This window comes from Carassius auratus, chromosome 32 (genome assembly GCF_003368295.1).
Source record: "Carassius auratus strain Wakin chromosome 32, ASM336829v1, whole genome shotgun sequence".
In the NCBI taxonomy this organism is placed as follows: Eukaryota; Metazoa; Chordata; class Actinopteri; order Cypriniformes; family Cyprinidae; genus Carassius; species Carassius auratus.
In genome coordinates, this window is record NC_039274.1 from 9802307 (window position 1) to 9821493 (window position 19187).

The window sequence follows — 19187 nt, forward strand, 5'->3', positions numbered from 1 at the left end:
ACATAGCTCACAGTCCCCTTCCCTCTTTCCGTAGCACCGTCCTTCACAGCAAAAATAAATAAATAAAACTGCTATTGTGTGTAAAAAAATACGTCGAATTCGACGCAAATACACCCCAGATGCAAGCTATTATTAATTTAAGTCAGTTTCTTATGGTTGAGCATAATGAAGGGGCATTTTGATAAGATAATTTTATATCGTAGTATTTTTATTTTTATTTTGATAACCTGCTAAATCACAGACCTCTTTGTAGGAAAGTAACTCTGCGCAGTTGAGCGGTTCCCACAACAGGTAGTCGAGAGCGCGCTCAGTGACGCGCAGGCGCCACCTTGTGTTCAAGACCGAATTAACAGAGGACGCCCAACAAGCGCTGAACACGTGTCCATACATTTCAATCTCTTTATTTTGACATGTTCTCGTCGTTGGAGACAAGACTTTCTTTTATAAACTTGATCCATGGTTATTCATGAGCTTATTTTTTTCCTCAAGGATTAATGCAATTTATTATGTGAACATCTGTGGACCAAATAAATAAGACGACTCTCTTAATGCATCTTGTTTCCTTCTGGAGCATCAGTGAATGTTTGAATCTTTTTAAATAGTTGTGTTTGAGTCCCTCAAATGTCCTCAGTGTGATAACGTGCATCTCAAAATCATAAAGTCACTGCTGGAAAGGGTTCAAATATGTAAATATGGAAAACTGAAGAATCTGCAGGACCTGAAAGATTTTTCTGAAGAACGCTGCTCAGTTTAACTGTTCAGAACAAACAAGGGACTTATGCACAACCATCACAAAACAGAAACACAGTCGAGGATCATCAGGTAACAGAACACAGTACTAAGAACCAAGGGTTCCCAAACTTTTGAGTGGGGTTATTTTAATAATTTCAGCATTTTTTTTGTCTTGTGGAATAAATGTTAAAATATTTTATGTACAATATCTTACTCAGCACAGTACTAAATAAAAAATAACATGCATTTAGTATGATCTCTCTTATTTTTTGAAAATCACTCATATTTTCACAGATTCTGCAAGGGGTGCCCAAACTTTCGATTCCCATTGTATATTATATATATATATATATATATATATATTTATATACACACATATACATATATATTATATATATATATATATATACACACATATATATATATATTATATATATACACATATATTATATATATATATATATATATATATATTATATATACGTATATATATATATATATATATATATATATATATATATATATATATATATTTATACATACGTATATATATATATATATATATATATATATATATATATATTATATATATTTATACATATATATATATTTATATACACACATATACATATATATTATATATATATATATACACACATAAACATATATATTATATATATACACATATACATATATATATATATATTATATATATACACATATGCATATATATTATATACATATACATATATATATATATACACACATATATATATATATATTATATATACACATATATTATATATATATATATATATATATATATATATATATATATATATATATATATATATATATATATAATGAAACGATTGTCACGTTTAACCTCGGGTACATATATATTATAGCATTTTCTTTAGGATAAAACTTTGTTTACAAGAATAGTGAAAAGGATTTATAACATTTATGAATTTAACGGGTTTGGCTCACAAAATGTGTAGTGAAATTGTAAGAAAGTTTAAAAACAGAAAAACTCGTGGGACATAATTTGAACATGTTTATTCACTTTCAAACAAGTGATGTCCCTATAGAGGATGGTTGGTGTGGAGCGAACAGTGTTCATCAACAGGGCTACACAAGACTAGTGTTCACCTAGTCATGATTACAGATGAGAGCTAATGCTCATTTAGCTTCAGACATGTGCAAACCTTGACAGACTCTTACAGGATGAGGTAATGAATATTGGCTTGAGTTTCTGATTTTCAAAGTATCAGAAAACATACCGCAAGTCATTGTAAAGCTGAATCTGATAAAAAATAATCCTTCCAACCAGATAATATATCGGTTATGATTGTGCTGAAACAAATTCATCATTGAAGAAAACTAACAATAGTTAGAATACATTTAAAAAACATTACATTTAATATTGCACAAAACAAAATGTGTGGCAAGATCAAGCATTAATCAAAAATAACAATAATAAAACATAAATATGTGAAACATGATAATCCAAGAACTACAGAAATGATGATGGTTTTCTTGACAGTTATTCAGCTATCAGCTTGTTCTGTAAAGAAAATATCTAACAACATATATTAACTGTCAAACCTCACAACCCTGCAAGAAAATCTGACATATCAAAAAAAAAAAAAAAAAAAAAATTCACTGTCTACATTTACCTCTTTCACAACAAGACATATAGCAGGTTATGCAGATTACTTCTTAAAAATATATATATAATGGAAACAAGCTGGACGTACATAAAAGCTTATTGCCTTGTAAAACATTTTCACTCTTTTAATGGTCATAAATGATTATTCATCAGCTGAATTCCCAGCAGCTTGCTCAAGGTAACCTGAGAAGCAGCAGGCAGAGTTCCAGAAGGTTTGCTGCTGAAATCTCTGTGAACAGTCACCAAGCTTTCGCCATTATAGAAGTGCAGCTCTGCCATGTGCACTCCATTCATTTGAGAGAAACACAGAGGAGAGTGGTTTTCCCATAAAACTCACAAGTAGTTTTTTATAAAAGATCTGGCAGGTGTCTGGATGAAGTTTTTTGCAATAAATGTATGGAGGGGTCCCAAAGATTCGATTCCACCATGCTTTGCAGTGTATAGTACATTAGATTAGTCCTGAGGATTCAGGGAAAATCAAATAGATTCAGAAAGCACCCGGTGTTTACTCGGACTAGAGGGCAGCAGCGAGGCCTTTTCTGTAGCCTGACTGCAACTCTGACTCAGCTGCATCTTGAGTTTGTCCACTTCGTATTTGTGCAGGTATTTCTGAACCAGAAAGCGTTCACGCTTTATACGTGCCTTTACCTCTACCGGCACATCTGGAATCAGCCACGCCACGAAGAATTTCACCACAAATACAACATGCTGAGAAAGGAGAGGAAACAGAGGAACAGTCATCATGTGTGCATAGAACCAAATTTCCACATCTAAGTTTGTGTTAAATAGTAACTAAATGTATACCAAACATTTAAGCTCATACAGTATGTCCTTCCGTTGTTCCTGTATTGAGTTCAGTTTTATTTTAGACTTTAGATGCTATAAGCAATGTTCATGACGAAGCTTTACCAAGATCAGATGTGCTGTGCTAATTCTTATGGACAGAAAAAGATTGAGCCAGCATGTTTTTATACTAAAAGACAGAACTAAGGTTCAAAAGTCTAGAGCCAGAAACATTTTTATTGTTTTTGAATTAAGCTTCTTGTGTTCCATTAAGTCTCTTATAACCAAACCTGAATTTATTTGATCAAAAATACAGCAAAAAAAAATATATATTGTTGTGAAATATTACTACAGTTTATAATAACTCTTTTCTATTTTCATATATTTCAAAATGTTATTTATTCGAGTGACTGAAAAGCTGAATTTTTAGCAGCCATTACTACACTCATCGTCATACGATCCTTCAGAAATCATTCTAAAATGTTGATTTGGTACTCAATAAATATAAAATGTTGCATTTTTTTTTGTTTTTATTTTTTGTTTTAGTTTTTTGTAAAAACTATGATGCAGTTTTCAGAATTCTCTGATGAATAGAAATCTCAAAAGAACTACATTTATTGGAAATACATTTTTTATTTGTAAAAATTAAGTTTTAATTGTCACTTTTGAACAATTTAATGTGTCCTTGCTAAAAGTATTAATAAAATTTTAAAAACAAGTCTAAGCTACTGAATTTTAAGATTCCTTGCTTTTTTAACTTGCTTGTCCTTTTCTTGATCATGTTACTCCAATACAAATATACTTATAGTTATTTTACATTTCCCTGCATATTCCACTGTATTAATTCGGTTTCCTAAAGTGTACTCACACTTGCCTTGTGCAGAGCCCAAGCATGATTATCCCCCCTCCCCTCTCCCCTGCTGACCTGCACTCACACTTGCACTAAACATTCTAGACCAGAGCGAGCTTACACCATGTACAAGATAACCACTTTCACTAATAGACTGCCTAATAAATTCATTTATGCCGTGCAGCGATTTTCACTTGCATGTATTAGAGAGGATTATTATGGAGGCAGCTGACATTAATAAAAGAATTAGAAGCTTTATCGGCAAACTACAATTCCTGTTCATTAAGAACCAAACCCAACCCGTTATAAACCTTAATATAATTGATTTAGTTAAATTAAATTAACTGAAAGGTACTGTAGTAGTAGTAATAGAGGATGTTTGCGGTCGTAATGATGACCGTAGTGCACACAAAATAGTAGCTGTTCCGTGTGATCACACTACAGCCCAACTGAACCGTGCTCTGTCCCACCTCTTCCAAGCGAGCCATGGACGGCCAAACGAATCTATGGAGCGATCACACTAGTCAAACACACTCGGGCACGGTTCAGATCGCCTTGTACGGGTACACCCCAAAATTGAAATTAGAAGCCTTATGTTATGCATATTTCTTACTTCCATAATGACGATGAAGGCTAGCCTAGCAGCCAAGATATGCCAGAACTGCATTGTGTGTGTGTATTGCTTTTCATGCCCAGGTGGGTATCTGTAGTCCCGATACCTGAAAGAAAAAAAAAAGAAAAAGAAAAATAATTATATACATATACACACATCATACTGTTAATTTAGCATATTAATGTGTAGGTTTAATAGAGACTACAGTTTTCACTATGCAGTTACACACCTGCATGTCGTGGTGGTCGAGCTGTTAAACCAGGATGGGTTTTCTCCATGTTCAGGTAAGTTATCTTCAGGGATCTGAGAGATGTTGTAAAAGGAGAGGCTGTTGGTGATGTAGCCTCTCATAGTGGCCTCGCTGCCTGGGCGGTAGACGTACAGATAGACCAGGCGAGGAATCATATCCGAGGTGAATGCCACGATGAAAGCCTCAAGTGCAAATGAGATGCAACAGATTTTAAGTATGGTAGAAATAGTGCTTTGATTTCATTGGGCAATAACTTTCCTTTTGTTATACAGGAAATGACATTGCTTATAGTTCACTAACTATTAGAAGGAAATTCAAATCCAGAACCAATTTTACACAAGACGGTAAAATTACAGGCTGAGTCAAAAATTGAAAGCAGAACAAAACAGTTTGCATTTACATTTGTGACCACGGACAAGATGGCCACCACATTAAGGATTTCTTTCCACGCTCCAATGTTGCGGGCCTTCGCTGCCACTGGCCTTCTGAACTGTGTAGTAAACTTCCAAGCATCGACTCGCACCTCCAGGATGTTGTTGAAGAGGGCGAGGAGAGGGGCCAGTGGAAAAGAGGCCACGAAGAGTGTTATGAAGCCAAACTGGATCACTGTTTAAAACATACAGGAAAAAACTGGTTTAATAGAAGAAGCACGGACAAATGCTCACAGAAAGCCCTTTCAGATTTGAAGATCTAGACACTTCTCATCTTTGAGGCTTCTTTAAAAGGAGCATAAAGACAGCTTTAAATAATATAATCTTCAAATCATTTGTTTTTGGAATATTAATTTTTACGGAAATTTATATATATATATATATATATATATATATATATATTTTTTTTTTTTTTTTTTTTTTTTTTTCTATATGAAAAAAATAATGCATTCAATTATTATTGTGTTAAAGCTGCAGCCGGTAACTTTTGACACTCTAGCCGTTAATAAACAGAACTGCTTGCGTCTTGCGGAAGAACATTGTAGCCGGAACTACTTCTCTCTGTTTATTTCTATGAAGAATCACAAAGGTACTGGGTTACTCCGCCGTGGTTCCCCCGAAGCAATCTAAAATAGTCCGAATATAAACACTTATTATAGGTGCACCCTAGTGATTCAGGACAAGCCAAAAACACGGTTTGGAAAATGGATTCATGGTGTACTCGCTTATTATATAAATTTTTCTACATTTTGAACACAAACAAAGTTACGGACCGCAGCTCTGATTGGTTGTTTCTTGTTTTTTAACTGGAGCGATGTATTTCTGCAAATGGCAATAGGACCACTGGGAGGAGCCAGAGGAGCTTGATTTTTTCACCGATTATCTGTCTCATATTCTACTCTCAGGACATAATGACAGGTTTAACAAATATGTAAAAAATACATTTTTACAAAAGTTACCTACTGCAGCTTTAATACCGTGTTAATACTTTACAATATTCTTTAAATATATAGTGTACTGTAAATAAAACCTACACTTCCGTACACTTCCAACAAGATTTCTGTGATGTTTTTGAAAGTCTCCTATGCTCACCAAGGCTGCATTTATTTTATATATATATATATATATATATATATATATATATATATATATATATATATATATATATATATATATATATATATATATATATATATATATATATATATATAACAGTATAAAAACATTCTTTTAATTTTAATATATTTTAAAATGTTATTTCAGTGATTAAAAAGACTGAAAGAAAAGCAGAATTTTCAGCAGAGTCTACTACAGTCTTCAGTGTCACATGATCATCTCATGATCATCATGTGCTAACTGGTTGCTCAAGTATCATAACTTATTTCATATCAGTGATGAAATAACAGCTGTACTGCTTAATATTTTTGTGGCAATAGTGAATATTTTTTTTTTCAGTGTAATCAATGTAAAAAGTCTTCACTGTCACAATTTAATGCATCCTTACAGACTAAAGTTTAAAATGTATTAAAAAAAAACTCTTGGTGCTGCCTACATTTTGCAAAGTGACAATATAATTTTATTTAGCACAAACTGCAAAAAATATCAAAATTAATTTAATTATTTGCTTTGCTATATAAACACCAAATAAGGGCGTAAAATCATACCCATTTCCAGATACTCATAGAAGAGTCCAAACTGGCTGAAGTTCTGCAGATTGTGGTCCTGCTCCCATCTACTGTATGTACTCTCTGGATGACTTCGCCCTTTCCTGCTGCCCCACAAGTTTCTGAGAAGTCTGTGACACAGCCACAAGGGACCATTATGTGTTTATGTGTGTTTTAGATATGATAGGTGTTGACGCCTCATGGTACCATCACAGAAAGGCTCAAAATCACTTTCCAGAACATTCTCGTTCACCATTCCTGGCTGGTGGAATGATCTTCCCATCCCCGTCCGGAATGCTAATCGCTAATAATTTTCAAGCGACAGCTAAAAACTCATGTCTTTCGAAGCTACTTGACTTCATCATTAAAAGATTATAACTATTATTTCTCTTTCTAGCTTGTCCTTGAACAATATCTAAAATGTGGTATTACAAGCACATCCTGTGTCCGTTTGCCTCTCAAAGAAGAATTACTTTATGTATCCCCCAATTGTAAGTTGCTTTGGATAAAAGCGTCTGCAAAATGACAATGTAAAAATTACTGAACAGTATATGGATAGTGCCTAGAGGACAATCACTGATTGACTTAAAACTAAAAAACATATGTGAAATAAAATTACAAGTAAAAAACAAACATTCTTCGAGGTCAAAGTTCAATGTAATGCTTACGGCAACAAAGCCTCTTGAGCGTTCCCAACCATTTGTTTTCCAGCCATGACGATAAGCAGCTGTGTGGTCAGCTCAATCAGACAGCCCCCAGGGGCACACTAAATATTAAAATGCATATGGTCAGGTTAGATCTACTTATTCTGAAGAACATTAGGTCCCCTGACTGGTGTTTCAGACAGTCTCACCTCTTCATTTCTCAGCTTGCTCCACTTTCCGAACATATAACTGTAGTTTCCTGGATAACCCACAAACTTCCCTTTAAAGAAGGCCACATAGAAACAGGAAGAGTAGTAGTTCACAAACTGGAACATAAACATCTTCAAGGTCAGCTTATTCTCATACTCCAGATGGGTCTTGGGGATCTCTGAGGGTTAAAAAGAGGAAGTTAATCAAATATTCTCCATGCAGCTCAACAAACAGATGAGGTATAATGTACAGTCAGTATCAGAAAACAAATACACAAGGTAATTTTGTGATTACCATTTGACTGCACATTATCCAGCTATTACATTGCTACTCAACAAATAATCAAATGAAGGAATAAATAAAGTGGACATATTCTCATTTATGATAAACTGTATTAAGCAAACTATAAAACTGAAATGCATTTAACATGTCAAACAACTATTTTCTTTTGTGAAATGAGGATTTAATTTTTGCTCACCCATATCAGTGATCCAAATGGCCACATGCTCATAGAGGAAGTTGAGGATGAGGATAATGACAAAGTTGATGCAGGAAGCAGTGACAGAGGTGGCAAGCTGAGGGGTGATGAGAGGTCCCACCAGCTGGATCTTACTGGTGGGGCTGTCCTTCATGACGCTGGCAAACGCTGCATAAACTGCCAATCTGTAAGCAATCACTCCCATTATACAGGCCACTATCAGGCACGTCTGACAAAACACAAAGAGAGGGAAGGACTTATTAACAGACTTATCTTAGTTTAAATGAGCAACCAAAGTGTAAGTGTTTGGTAGCCAAGGATAAAAGGTCAAATATACAGTTTAAAAGGACATAATATTGCACTGCAAAATATGATTGACCAATCATAATCAAGTATTCCAAATAGCTGTGTGATAGTGAAAGATAACCTCATCTATATCATACAGTTGTACGGTTTATCTTACTAACTCACCCAAAAGAGAACAGTTGCTCCAGAAAGACAGAATCGGGCACACTTGCTGGGGAAAGGAAGATAAGGCTCCTTTACCTGTTAGCAATAAAGATTGTGTCATCAATTCAAGCTCTATAATTGGACGAGAGTTAATTTACGGAATAATATGCTACAGATGTTCTCTCACTTAAAAAACTCTAGAAAATAAAGTACTCTGTGACTGGAAAAGGGTAGAAATTAGTTGCTGTAATAACAAAACAGAACAGATGTCATTTCCCCACTTTGAGTAAATATTATAAACTGTATACTTGTTACCCGATTTGAGGAACCCTGCCCTTCGGTCTCGTAGGGTTATTTCACCCAAAAATCTAAATGATGTCATTAATAACTCACCCTCATGTCGTTCCAAACCCATGAGACCTCCGTTCATCTTCGGAACACAGTTTAAGATATTTTAGATTTAGTCCGAGAGCTCTCAGTCCCTCCATTGAAACAGTGTGTACGGTCTACTGTCCATGTCCAGAAAGGTAAGAAAAACATCATCAAAGTAGTCCATGTGACATCAGAGGGTCAGTTAGAATTTGTTTTAGCATCGAAAATACATTTTGGTCCAAAAATAGCAAAAACAACAACTTTATTCAGCATTGTCTTCTGTTCCTTGTCTTCTGTGAGAGAGAGTTCAAAACACAACAGTGTAGTGATATCCGGTTCGCGAACGAATCATTCGATGTAACCGGATTTTTTTTAACCAGTTCACCAAATCGATCCGAATCGTTTTTAAAGGTTCGCGTCTCTAATACGCATTAATCCACAAATGACTTAAGCTGTTAACTTTTTTAATGTGCCTGACACTCCCTCTGAGTTCAAACAAACCAATATCCCGGAGTAATTCTGAACTGCTGTGAAGAGAGAACTGAAAATGAACACCGAGCCGAGCCAGATAATGAACAAAAGATTGACTCGTTCTCTAGTCTAGAACATAGACAGTAAAAGAAATGGACACAGCGACCCCATTGGAACTCAACTGAGACAATTGAAGCCCATTTTTAGCGTTTTTTAGCACTTCCGTTTCAGACGCGCAGACTCAAACGAAGCTTGACGACGTCAGCAACCTGAAACAAACAAATTAAAAACAAAAACTAACACTCAAATCAGAGTAATTTTATAATAAATGAATGTACCAAAATAAAGTAACAAAAATGTATAAATATGTGATAGATTTTGTTGTTTTTACAGAATTATAAAATAAAATACTCTCTACACATGTGTTTGTGTATGTACGTATATATATATATATATATATATATATATATATATATAGAGAGAGAGAGAGAGAGAGAGAGAGAGAGAGAGAGAGAGAGAGAGAGAGAGAGAGAGAGAGAGAGAGAGAGAGAGAGAGAGTGAGAGCGAGACAGACAGACAGACAGACAGACACACAGTATAGACACTGTTTGCAAAATTATTTTTTTGTGTGTGTTCATTTAATGCATATCAGCAAATAAACCAAATATTTAACAGATGTTATGTCAGGTTAAATAAATGGTTTAAACTGCAATGGTGGCTGGATGTTGCACTGGTGACAGGTGGTATGGGTGAAGAAGATATCCTCTGTCTCCCAGCAGCCAGCTATCCCCCCAAAGCCATGCACCCTCTTCAGCCACCTGCAAACTGCTGAAGTGGCCCACACAAAAGAGTCATGTGTGCTTCCATCACCCATCCATCAGGCCATCACCCACCACCTCCAGAAATTTCCAACAGCATAATAATGCAGTGTAGTTAACAACTGAATTTAAAGCAATGTTTCTTTTTATTACCCTCTGAAGATATGAAGCCTGATGTTAGAGGACCAGGCAGGAGGGGGCCTGATGTTGGAGGGCCAGACTGGAGAGGGCCTGATGTTGGAGGCCTGGTTGATACACATGTTTACCTCCAAGGATCCTTCCATTGCAACAGGCCCCAGGATGGCCAAAACTTTCTCTTCCTCTGAGGGAGAGGAGGAACTGTATTGATACCCCATCAGTCTTGTTTGCTTCCCTCTTACGTGCCGTAGCCCTCCGTTTTGTCACAATTGGGATGTCCCTCCATTTATTCCTGACTTCTGGGCTTTGTTCGTATCCATAGCCAGCATAATTTATTTTTTGAGTGGTTTCTGCACATATTTTATTTTTGTCAGCATTTGTAATGGTGTTTTGACTTTTCCCCCTCCCTTATTATTTTCCCCCTCCTCCAAAAGAACTGCAATTTCATGCTTTGAAAAATGGGGTTTTCGGCTAATTTTCATTAACACATGGCAGAATGGCAAGGAGACTTAAATAAGACAAATTTAGCAAAATAAGCATCAGGTGTCCACAACAGTACACCACAGTTTAAAAAATATATATTTTTAAATTGTGGTTAAGTAGCCTATCAGTATTAGCTAAATAGCCGAAATTATTGACATTGGGATCAGAAAAGAGCACATTTTTAACTCCGTGTGTATATATAATGTATTGCAGAACAAATTAATGATTCGTTATTACTCGACTCCTACGTAACATCATTTCAAAAGCGTAATTTGAGTCGAAGAAAAGATAAAACCAAACTAAATTACTGAAGGTGGCGGTATGTGCTCATGTCTCCTGTCTGCCATTAGATTGAAGAAGAAGAAGAACGACGGCTCAAACCAGCGTAATTTGAACGATGGATCTGCGACACAGGTACTATGCTTTAGGGAAACAGTCGTGAGTAGTTAGCTCGTTTCCATAACGATGCATCGTACTATGGTGGTTAATCAGAGAGTTACGTCGTTGTAAGGGAAATGCACCCCTGATTCTTTTGGTGATTGATTCTGAACTGATTCTGTGCTAATGTTATGAGCCCAGGTAAAGCGAAGGCTTGAATCAAGGGCAATCATCGCAAATGACGACATTACGTCGAGTGCAAAAGAACCGGTGAACAACCGATTTATTGAATCGAACGGTCCGAAAGAACTACTGGTGATCCGAAAACGAATGCAACCGGTTCTTGACTCGTGAACCGTTTAAAACGAGATGCAAACCGTTTAAAACGATTCAGTTCGATTTGGTGAACTGTTTCAAGAAGATCCGGTTACATCGAATGACTGGTTTGCGAACCGGATATCACAAACTGCAGTGTTGAACTCTCTCACAACAGACACGGAAGAGAAGACAATGCTGAATAAAGTCGTAGTTTTAGCTATTTTCGGACCAAAATGTATTTTCGATGCTTCAACAGATTCTAACTGACCCTCTGATGTCACATGGACTACTTTGATGATGTTTTTCTTACCTTTCTGGACATGGAGAGTATACCATACACACAGTTTCAATGGAGGGACTGAGAGTTCTCGGACTAAATCTAAAATATCTTAAACTGGGCCCTGAAGATGAACAGAGGTCTTACGGCTTTGGAACGACATGAGGGTGAGTTATTAATAACATAATTTAGATTTTTGGGTGAACTAACCCTTTAATGGACATGTGCACGGTGCGGCCATTTTTAAGTTTGCAAGACCGCAAGTGCGCATGTAGTGTGCCATTTGGGACAGGACCACTGTCTTCATGAATGGGTTACTAAATCACTTGATTTATTCAAAAACATGAATTCTTTCGTCAACTAAACATTGCTGTGTTTCTCAGAGACACAACAGTTCCACTGTGGCTTTGATTGGAACTATTTTCGTTTGCGAAAAAAAGTCAATATTGTGTCTAAAACGTATGTCGCTTTATTTTAACTTCCTGTTTTTTTTTTAACCACTATTGTAAAAAAGCTGTGTTGCATTGCCATTGTTTTGAGAGTCGGGGAAACATCATGGTCAAGAATTTTTTCTTACCTACAGTATATAATTATCATATATTATAAATACACTTTTTTTTTTTTTGTTTTGATTTCTGCACAAGTCTCTCTCTCACTCAGGCTGCGTGAACCTCATCTGACACAACAAACATTATCAATCGCAGCTTACACTGAATGCAATCACTGTGGCGCAAAATAATTTGATTCTTGAGAGAAGACATGCCTATAAGGAGCTTCAGGGTTCTTTTCCGGTTGGGCAAGTAAAGTCTCTCTAAAAAATAAATCTACTTGTTTTACAGATTTCAAACTCTCTGTCATTTTCACTCACAGTGAAGAACTTCTACGTCGATGACATGTTTACATGCAGATGTGAGAGTAGATGTGACGTCAAAACAGACTAGCTCGGAATTGGCAAGACATGAGACTGACTAGCTGCTCACCAGTCCGGGCCAATCAGCTACCGTATTTTCCGGACTATAAGTCACACTTTTTTTTCATAGTTTGGCTGGTCCTACGACTCATAGTCAGGTGCAACTTATCAAAATTAATTGATGTTGTTGTTCTCTTGTTGACCTGACTGCTTCTATTATGGTAATGTTTTTTTTCCTCATCATGACGTATTTTTGGACTGATGCGACTTATACTCAGGTGCAACTTATAGTCCGAAAAATACGGTAATTCTGCTCGATCAGTGCATCTTTACAAAAACTCTTGACATAAATTTTTATTTGTATTGAGAACATCTGTGAATAGTATTTGTGACATGGAACAATAATTAAAACGGTTGAATTTACAGCAGAAGACCTGGGAGCAAGGTAGAGGCAAGTCCTTTGACCTGAGGGACCTTTTTCACATTTCCAGGTATTTCAACAGCAGAAGTCTTCATAGTTGGGTAAACTTCCACGCAGTGAATGGGGGACTAATTTACCATCACTCCTATAGACGCTGTATTAGAAACTGCCTCGCATTAGCGTTCACTCGTTTTTTTCTAATTTGATGTAAAGGTAATGTAATAAAAAGTAGTGTACATACATTATGCATTTATCATTTTCTTTAGCATGAATTTAAGGGTAGGTTATGGATTTTATTAGAGCTCCTTGACTAACAAAAGATGTTGATGCTGTGGTGTTTTCAGGTACCTGCGTGACACGGTTGAGTCTACTGCCTGTGCATTTCAACTCATACTCTGGTCTGATCTGTAGCTGCTGCTGTTCCTCCTCAAAGTCCACAAGGTCCCACTCATACTCCAGACGGGCCTGTCGACGCTTCCAGAACTCCAGGAACAAGGTCACTGCAAAGCACAGAGATGAAACAGAGCAGAAAAAATAAAAATACATTATTTAAGAGTATCACATTCACACTTACTATCAATTATACTTAAATCAAACCAGCTTCACCCTATGGTGCCACAGAGTGTTGTTTTCTTCTTTACAATAATTGTCCTCAAACAAGTTCCTACAAAGGTTTAGAAGCTAAATAAACCTTTTTTTTTTTTTTTTATGAGTACACAGCACACTGGGTGCAGAAATATTAACTCAGTGCTGATTAATCAAATCACAGCATAAGCGGAGCTCATTTTTTAGGCCTGTGTGAAATGAAGACAGTGTTCAGTAATGGATAATCTACATGCACCACTACCACTATTCAAGTAATTAAAGACACTTTTTCAAAAAGCATAGACAAATGATGCTCCTTCGTTATAGACGTATAGTACAGTGAACAAATTCTGTGACCAATTATTTGACAATATGAATACTTTAAAATGCTTCATGCACAGTTGCTAATCTTTCATTCTAGCAAGTTCCTTCTAACCACTAGATGGAGCTATTGAGCAAGTATTTCAAACAATCAGAGTGCACTCACCCCAAATACCCATGAACATGGCAAAGAAGACAGTCCCCTCGTTATCAAATAGATGGGATTGCTAAAGGAAAAAAGATCATTCTGTGATGTAGGGAAATCATTATTTATGTTTCAAACAATGAAGCTAAAATATTTCTCACCCAGGAGTACAGACACGTTGAGTTGAGTTTCCAGTAGGTGCACTTTTTATCACAGAGTGGACACATGACAATCATCCCACCGATTTGTGGGTCACAGATCTCCTTGCTGAAAACAGGGAAGAGGAGAGCAAAAGAGAGAAAAATTACTGTGATGCAAACATGAATATGACCAAAATCTCAGTTCACCATCAGACTGCATTACATCAGTGAAGTAGGAAACAGTATTAACGTACCATGGAAAACTTGGGCACAAACAAAGCACTCAGGTTTAACAACAAACACCATATTTATGAGAATGTTCCACAAACATCTTTAGCTCTGCAAACTAGAAAAACAAATGCATCTAGGCTCCAGAGTTCATCTTTCACAGAATGTATGTGCCCTTAATGGTTTTGCTTGTTATATTAAAACAAAAAAACTATATACTATGGAAGCCCATTTCCAACATGTTTTTTTTTAAGTGAATTTTTAATCTAACAATTTACACTTTGTTTCTCGCGATGCTAAGAAAACTTGTCAGAAATGCAAGATATAAATTCAGAATTCTGCATTTTAAATGAATTCTGCCTTTTTTCCTTGCATTTTTGAGTTAACATGTCACAATTCTCTTTAATTATGCATTTTTTCCCTCAGAGTTTAGAGTTTACCTCTCGCAATTCAGACATTCAGAGTTAATTGTGAGATAAAAGGTCACAAATACTTTGTTTTCTATGGCGAAAACATTTGACTAATACTTTAACACCTATCAGAAGTTATGGTTAAAAAAAAGAACACAAAATATAAACCGTCTCATTCAATATAACAATATTTAGTGTTTAACTGCAAAAACCATTACAATAATAAAGAAACAACAACTTCCTGTCTGATGGCTTAGCGTTTTCACAGTCGCAGGCACTGGTCACAAATAGCAAAGGGTTGTTAAGAATGCACGCAACCACATAGCTTCAGACTCAGGAGGCATGGATGTGTGTTCATTTGAAACATATAACCTTCCAGTGATACTAACCTTGTGATGTTGTCTTCGTAACTAAGCACACCATAAACAAAACAGATCACACCCATGACTGCAGCAAAAAACAGCATTTCTGTGTAAAAGCCCAGCCAGGCAAAGTAGATACCAATCTTCTCACCATAGTAATTCCTATGACAAAACACAAAGGGGAAATGTAACACTATGGTTTGATATGATGCTCTAAAAAAAAGTGAGGATAATCATTTCTTCTACTGATATTATCTTGCAATCAGCAGTTTAATGAAGATGCATCAGCTCCAGATTTGGTTATTGCACTCTGAAAGGTATGCATGCATTGAGTCTGCAGTGTCCTCACTTGATCAGATTGAGTGGTTGCTTCTTGTAGAAGCAGAGGAATCGAGCCCAGTATCTATACAGATGATACCTCTCACTCTCACACTGCGCATCTTGTGCCTTCTTCCAATACTTACACTGAGGAAAAAACACCAGTCAGATGTTGACCTAAGACACTAACTCTTTTAACATGCAAGGGGGCTTTTTTGTCTTGAGGCTGGTAAGATTTTTTAAATGTTTTAAAAGCAGTCTGTTGTGTGCACCAAGGATACAGTAAAACTGTATTGTAGTGGTATATTACTATTACTATATACAATTGCTGTTTTACTTAATTTTAATTCATTTTTAAATGTAATTTAATTCTGTGATGGCATTAATACTTTAATATATATTTTTGTAACCATGTAAAAGTCACTATTAAAGTCACAACAGTAAAAGTGTAATGCCACTTTTGGTAAATTTAAAGCATCCTTAATGAATACAAGTATTAATTTATATTTAAAAAATCTTACTGACCCCTAACTTTTATTAGAAGATAGACAGACAGATAGAATGAAGTGCATAAATCTCACACTCACGTCATGAAGGGGATAAGCTGAAGTGTAGGTGCCGTTGTTCAGCAGACGTTTAATTCCGAGAGATAACGTCTTATCTCTCTCTGTACAGTCTTCCTTGTAGTAAGGGCAGCGGGTCAGGATGTAGTACACGATCCTGTTGCGAGTGGACGGAGGAAAAAATGTGTCCTTATCATCAATGAGGAAGAAGTCGACCTTGCTCTTGTCAAAAGGTGCAGTGAAGTAGTCCGGCTCTGGCCTCATGATGTTGTCTGGAAGCCGGAAAGCTTGAGTGAGCCACTCCAGATGACCTTCTCGAGCTTTGGAAATATCACTCGCTTTAAAGGGCACTTTGATCTTTAGCACATCAGCATAGTTGGCCAACACTTCCCACGGAGCGTGAATCTTCAGATAATACGTCTTACGGTCATCTGACTCCTGCAGGGGAAGATATAAAATCACATCAAATGACACTGAAGTAATGCATATATATATATATATATATATATATACACACACACACACACACTTATCTCTATACAGTGGGCATAGAAAAAGATAAAGGTCTGTGCTTCGGTATAGGAGGAAAATAAAATAAAATTAAGATGCACTATAGAAGTGCAACCATGAGGGGGCATGTGTGGCTCAGAACCTCACCGATTTATCTTCAGTCTCCAGCTCAAGACCAGCCTCCTCCAGGTTGGCTTCAAACTCTCTTCTTCTCTCCTGGAGGAAAAACAACACACAAAAACAGGCGTTTTCAACTATACTATATCATTCATGGCCTCTTCTCTTTTATTTTTTTTTTACCATCACTCAAGTAATCTATTCATTGAGCTATGTATCTGGTAACAGTGTGACATTTTAAGTTCTGAGGGTTGTAAACAAGCTTTGAACTATGTCTTTAGAGAAAACTTGTATTTCCCTCAAGCACCAGTGACTTATAGCTACCAATCTTATGGAACACCAGCTCAAACGGGTTACTCAAGGGATATACCCTTCATTAAGCAGAGAGCCTGACTGCGCATCAACCTCTGCATACAGGAGAAAACAGATCAAACCCTTTCACCAGCAAACCCTTCAGTGTCAATGTAGGGTCTGATGAGACAGAAGTGGTTGACCCCTCGTTTTATGCAATGTTTAGCATTCAGCTTATTGCACAACAGCTTCAATCTGACTCTGATGATCTTAGGACCCAGCAGACATTGCACCCCATCTCACCACCACTACACGCCTACGTACAGGTCCCCATTATTTTTGACACTATTTTTGGACACAATGAGCAATATTAAGCATCAGTCATTGTTTGATTGTTTAACCAGGGCAAGTACAGAACATTTAGGAGAAAATGCACACTAATTATCATTCCTGCATAAAAATGCATAATGGGATCACCTGTGGAAAACCTGACAAACCTGTCATAAGTGAATTGCATTTTAAACGTATGAATAGGGTTGGGAACCGAGAACCGGTTCTTATTCACAACCTGTTCTGTTTTTTTAAAAGAACCGTAACCGTGAGCAATTTCTAAATTTCGGTTCCCGAAAACGGTTCTAGTGTGAAACGTGACCAAGCGCTGTGAGCAGCCGTGTGCCGGTGTTCTGATGATTCGTCATGTGCCTTAAAGGATGTCACAAACCAAATAACAGAAATGCCGCCCTACTCTTTAATTACAGAGCACATTGTTTCCAATGGAGCACACTCCACAGACTCGCCGAGCCGCATTGTGTCTTAAACTGCCAAACACATCGTTTCCCACGACTGTATGTGCACTCGCGCATTTGATAACTGTGCATGCCGATTTGTCTGGCTGTACATGTAACGGTAGCACACAGCACCTGTCACCACTAAATTACATAATATTTGTCCCATATTGTCATTAATATACATACTGACTTCAGCTTGGACCACTAAATAAATGGACTGCTATTGTTATGCAAGTATGAGGGTTAGATTATTTAGTGTACAGGGCATTTCAAGAGTGATAAACAAAGTGATAGAAAATATGTATTTTCATGCATTTTACCGTAATCTGAAAATTCGTTTACTGTAGTATTTGTTGCATTTTGACATTGCCAACCTTTAATTTAAGTTGAGAGTAAGTAATAAACAGTATTGAGCAGTTGAGTATTGTGAAGTTTTCCTTGCCACTATTTTTTAATAGATATTTAATGATTTTAAATGGAACCGGAATCTGAAGATTTCTAACGATTCCCAACCCTATGTTTGAATTAACAGATAAATAAACAAGCGTCATGTTTTAGACGTGCATTAATAAAATTACTGTATATTAGTGGCATACCGCTTTCTTGTCTCCGTCCTTGTCGTCAACGTAGGACAGGACAAAATCAATGTACCGAACACCATCCTTGAAGAAAACAGAGTCCCTGTTTTGTCCAAACTTGTCTATCTACAAAAGAAAGAGATTCAAATTAAAAACATTCCTACTCTCGTACACAACCACATGACCACAGAGACTCATTCAGAGTTGACTTCTGTCACAATGAAAAAACGAGACATGATACATGTGATTCCTATCAACTGTAAGGGTCTCTTATCTTTTCCAGGTTACAAAACCACAGGTACGGTATTTAGAGAACGGTTACTTCTGCAGAAAGTGTGAAATCAACATGCATACAAACAAACATTTACTTATTTACAATAAGGAATGCATACAGCCTTTAATTCTGCTCTTAACTTTTGAGGTTCAATTGCCAAACTATTTAACATACCAGACAGAGCACACCCGTCT

At 36.4% G+C, this 19187-nt stretch overlaps 1 protein-coding gene across 2 annotated transcripts in view; it reads right to left on the reverse strand.

The window, feature by feature from the left end:
* Window positions 1-1774: 1774 nt before the first annotated feature.
* The window catches only part of LOC113051564 (anoctamin-5-like), a 30296-nt gene continuing 12883 nt past the window's right edge, over window positions 1775-19187 (reverse strand). The window contains exons 4-20 of one of the 2 annotated variants that reach the window (XM_026215439.1): window positions 18738-18845; window positions 17093-17161; window positions 16460-16873; window positions 15904-16019; window positions 15582-15716; window positions 14576-14681; window positions 14436-14496; window positions 13712-13863; window positions 8799-8873; window positions 8328-8556; window positions 7849-8027; window positions 7664-7761; window positions 6996-7126; window positions 5301-5506; window positions 4880-5082; window positions 4651-4756; window positions 1775-3112 (exon numbers count right to left, since the gene is read on the reverse strand). In XM_026215439.1, the coding sequence (XP_026071224.1) occupies window positions 2882-3112; window positions 4651-4756; window positions 4880-5082; window positions 5301-5506; window positions 6996-7126; window positions 7664-7761; window positions 7849-8027; window positions 8328-8556; window positions 8799-8873; window positions 13712-13863; window positions 14436-14496; window positions 14576-14681; window positions 15582-15716; window positions 15904-16019; window positions 16460-16873; window positions 17093-17161; window positions 18738-18845 (2619 nt within the window). In that variant the 3' untranslated portion in view covers window positions 1775-2881. The remainder of the gene's footprint in view (window positions 3113-4650; window positions 4757-4879; window positions 5083-5300; window positions 5507-6995; window positions 7127-7663; window positions 7762-7848; window positions 8028-8327; window positions 8557-8798; window positions 8874-13711; window positions 13864-14435; window positions 14497-14575; window positions 14682-15581; window positions 15717-15903; window positions 16020-16459; window positions 16874-17092; window positions 17162-18737; window positions 18846-19187) is intronic. The other variant, XM_026215440.1, reaches the window with a different exon arrangement.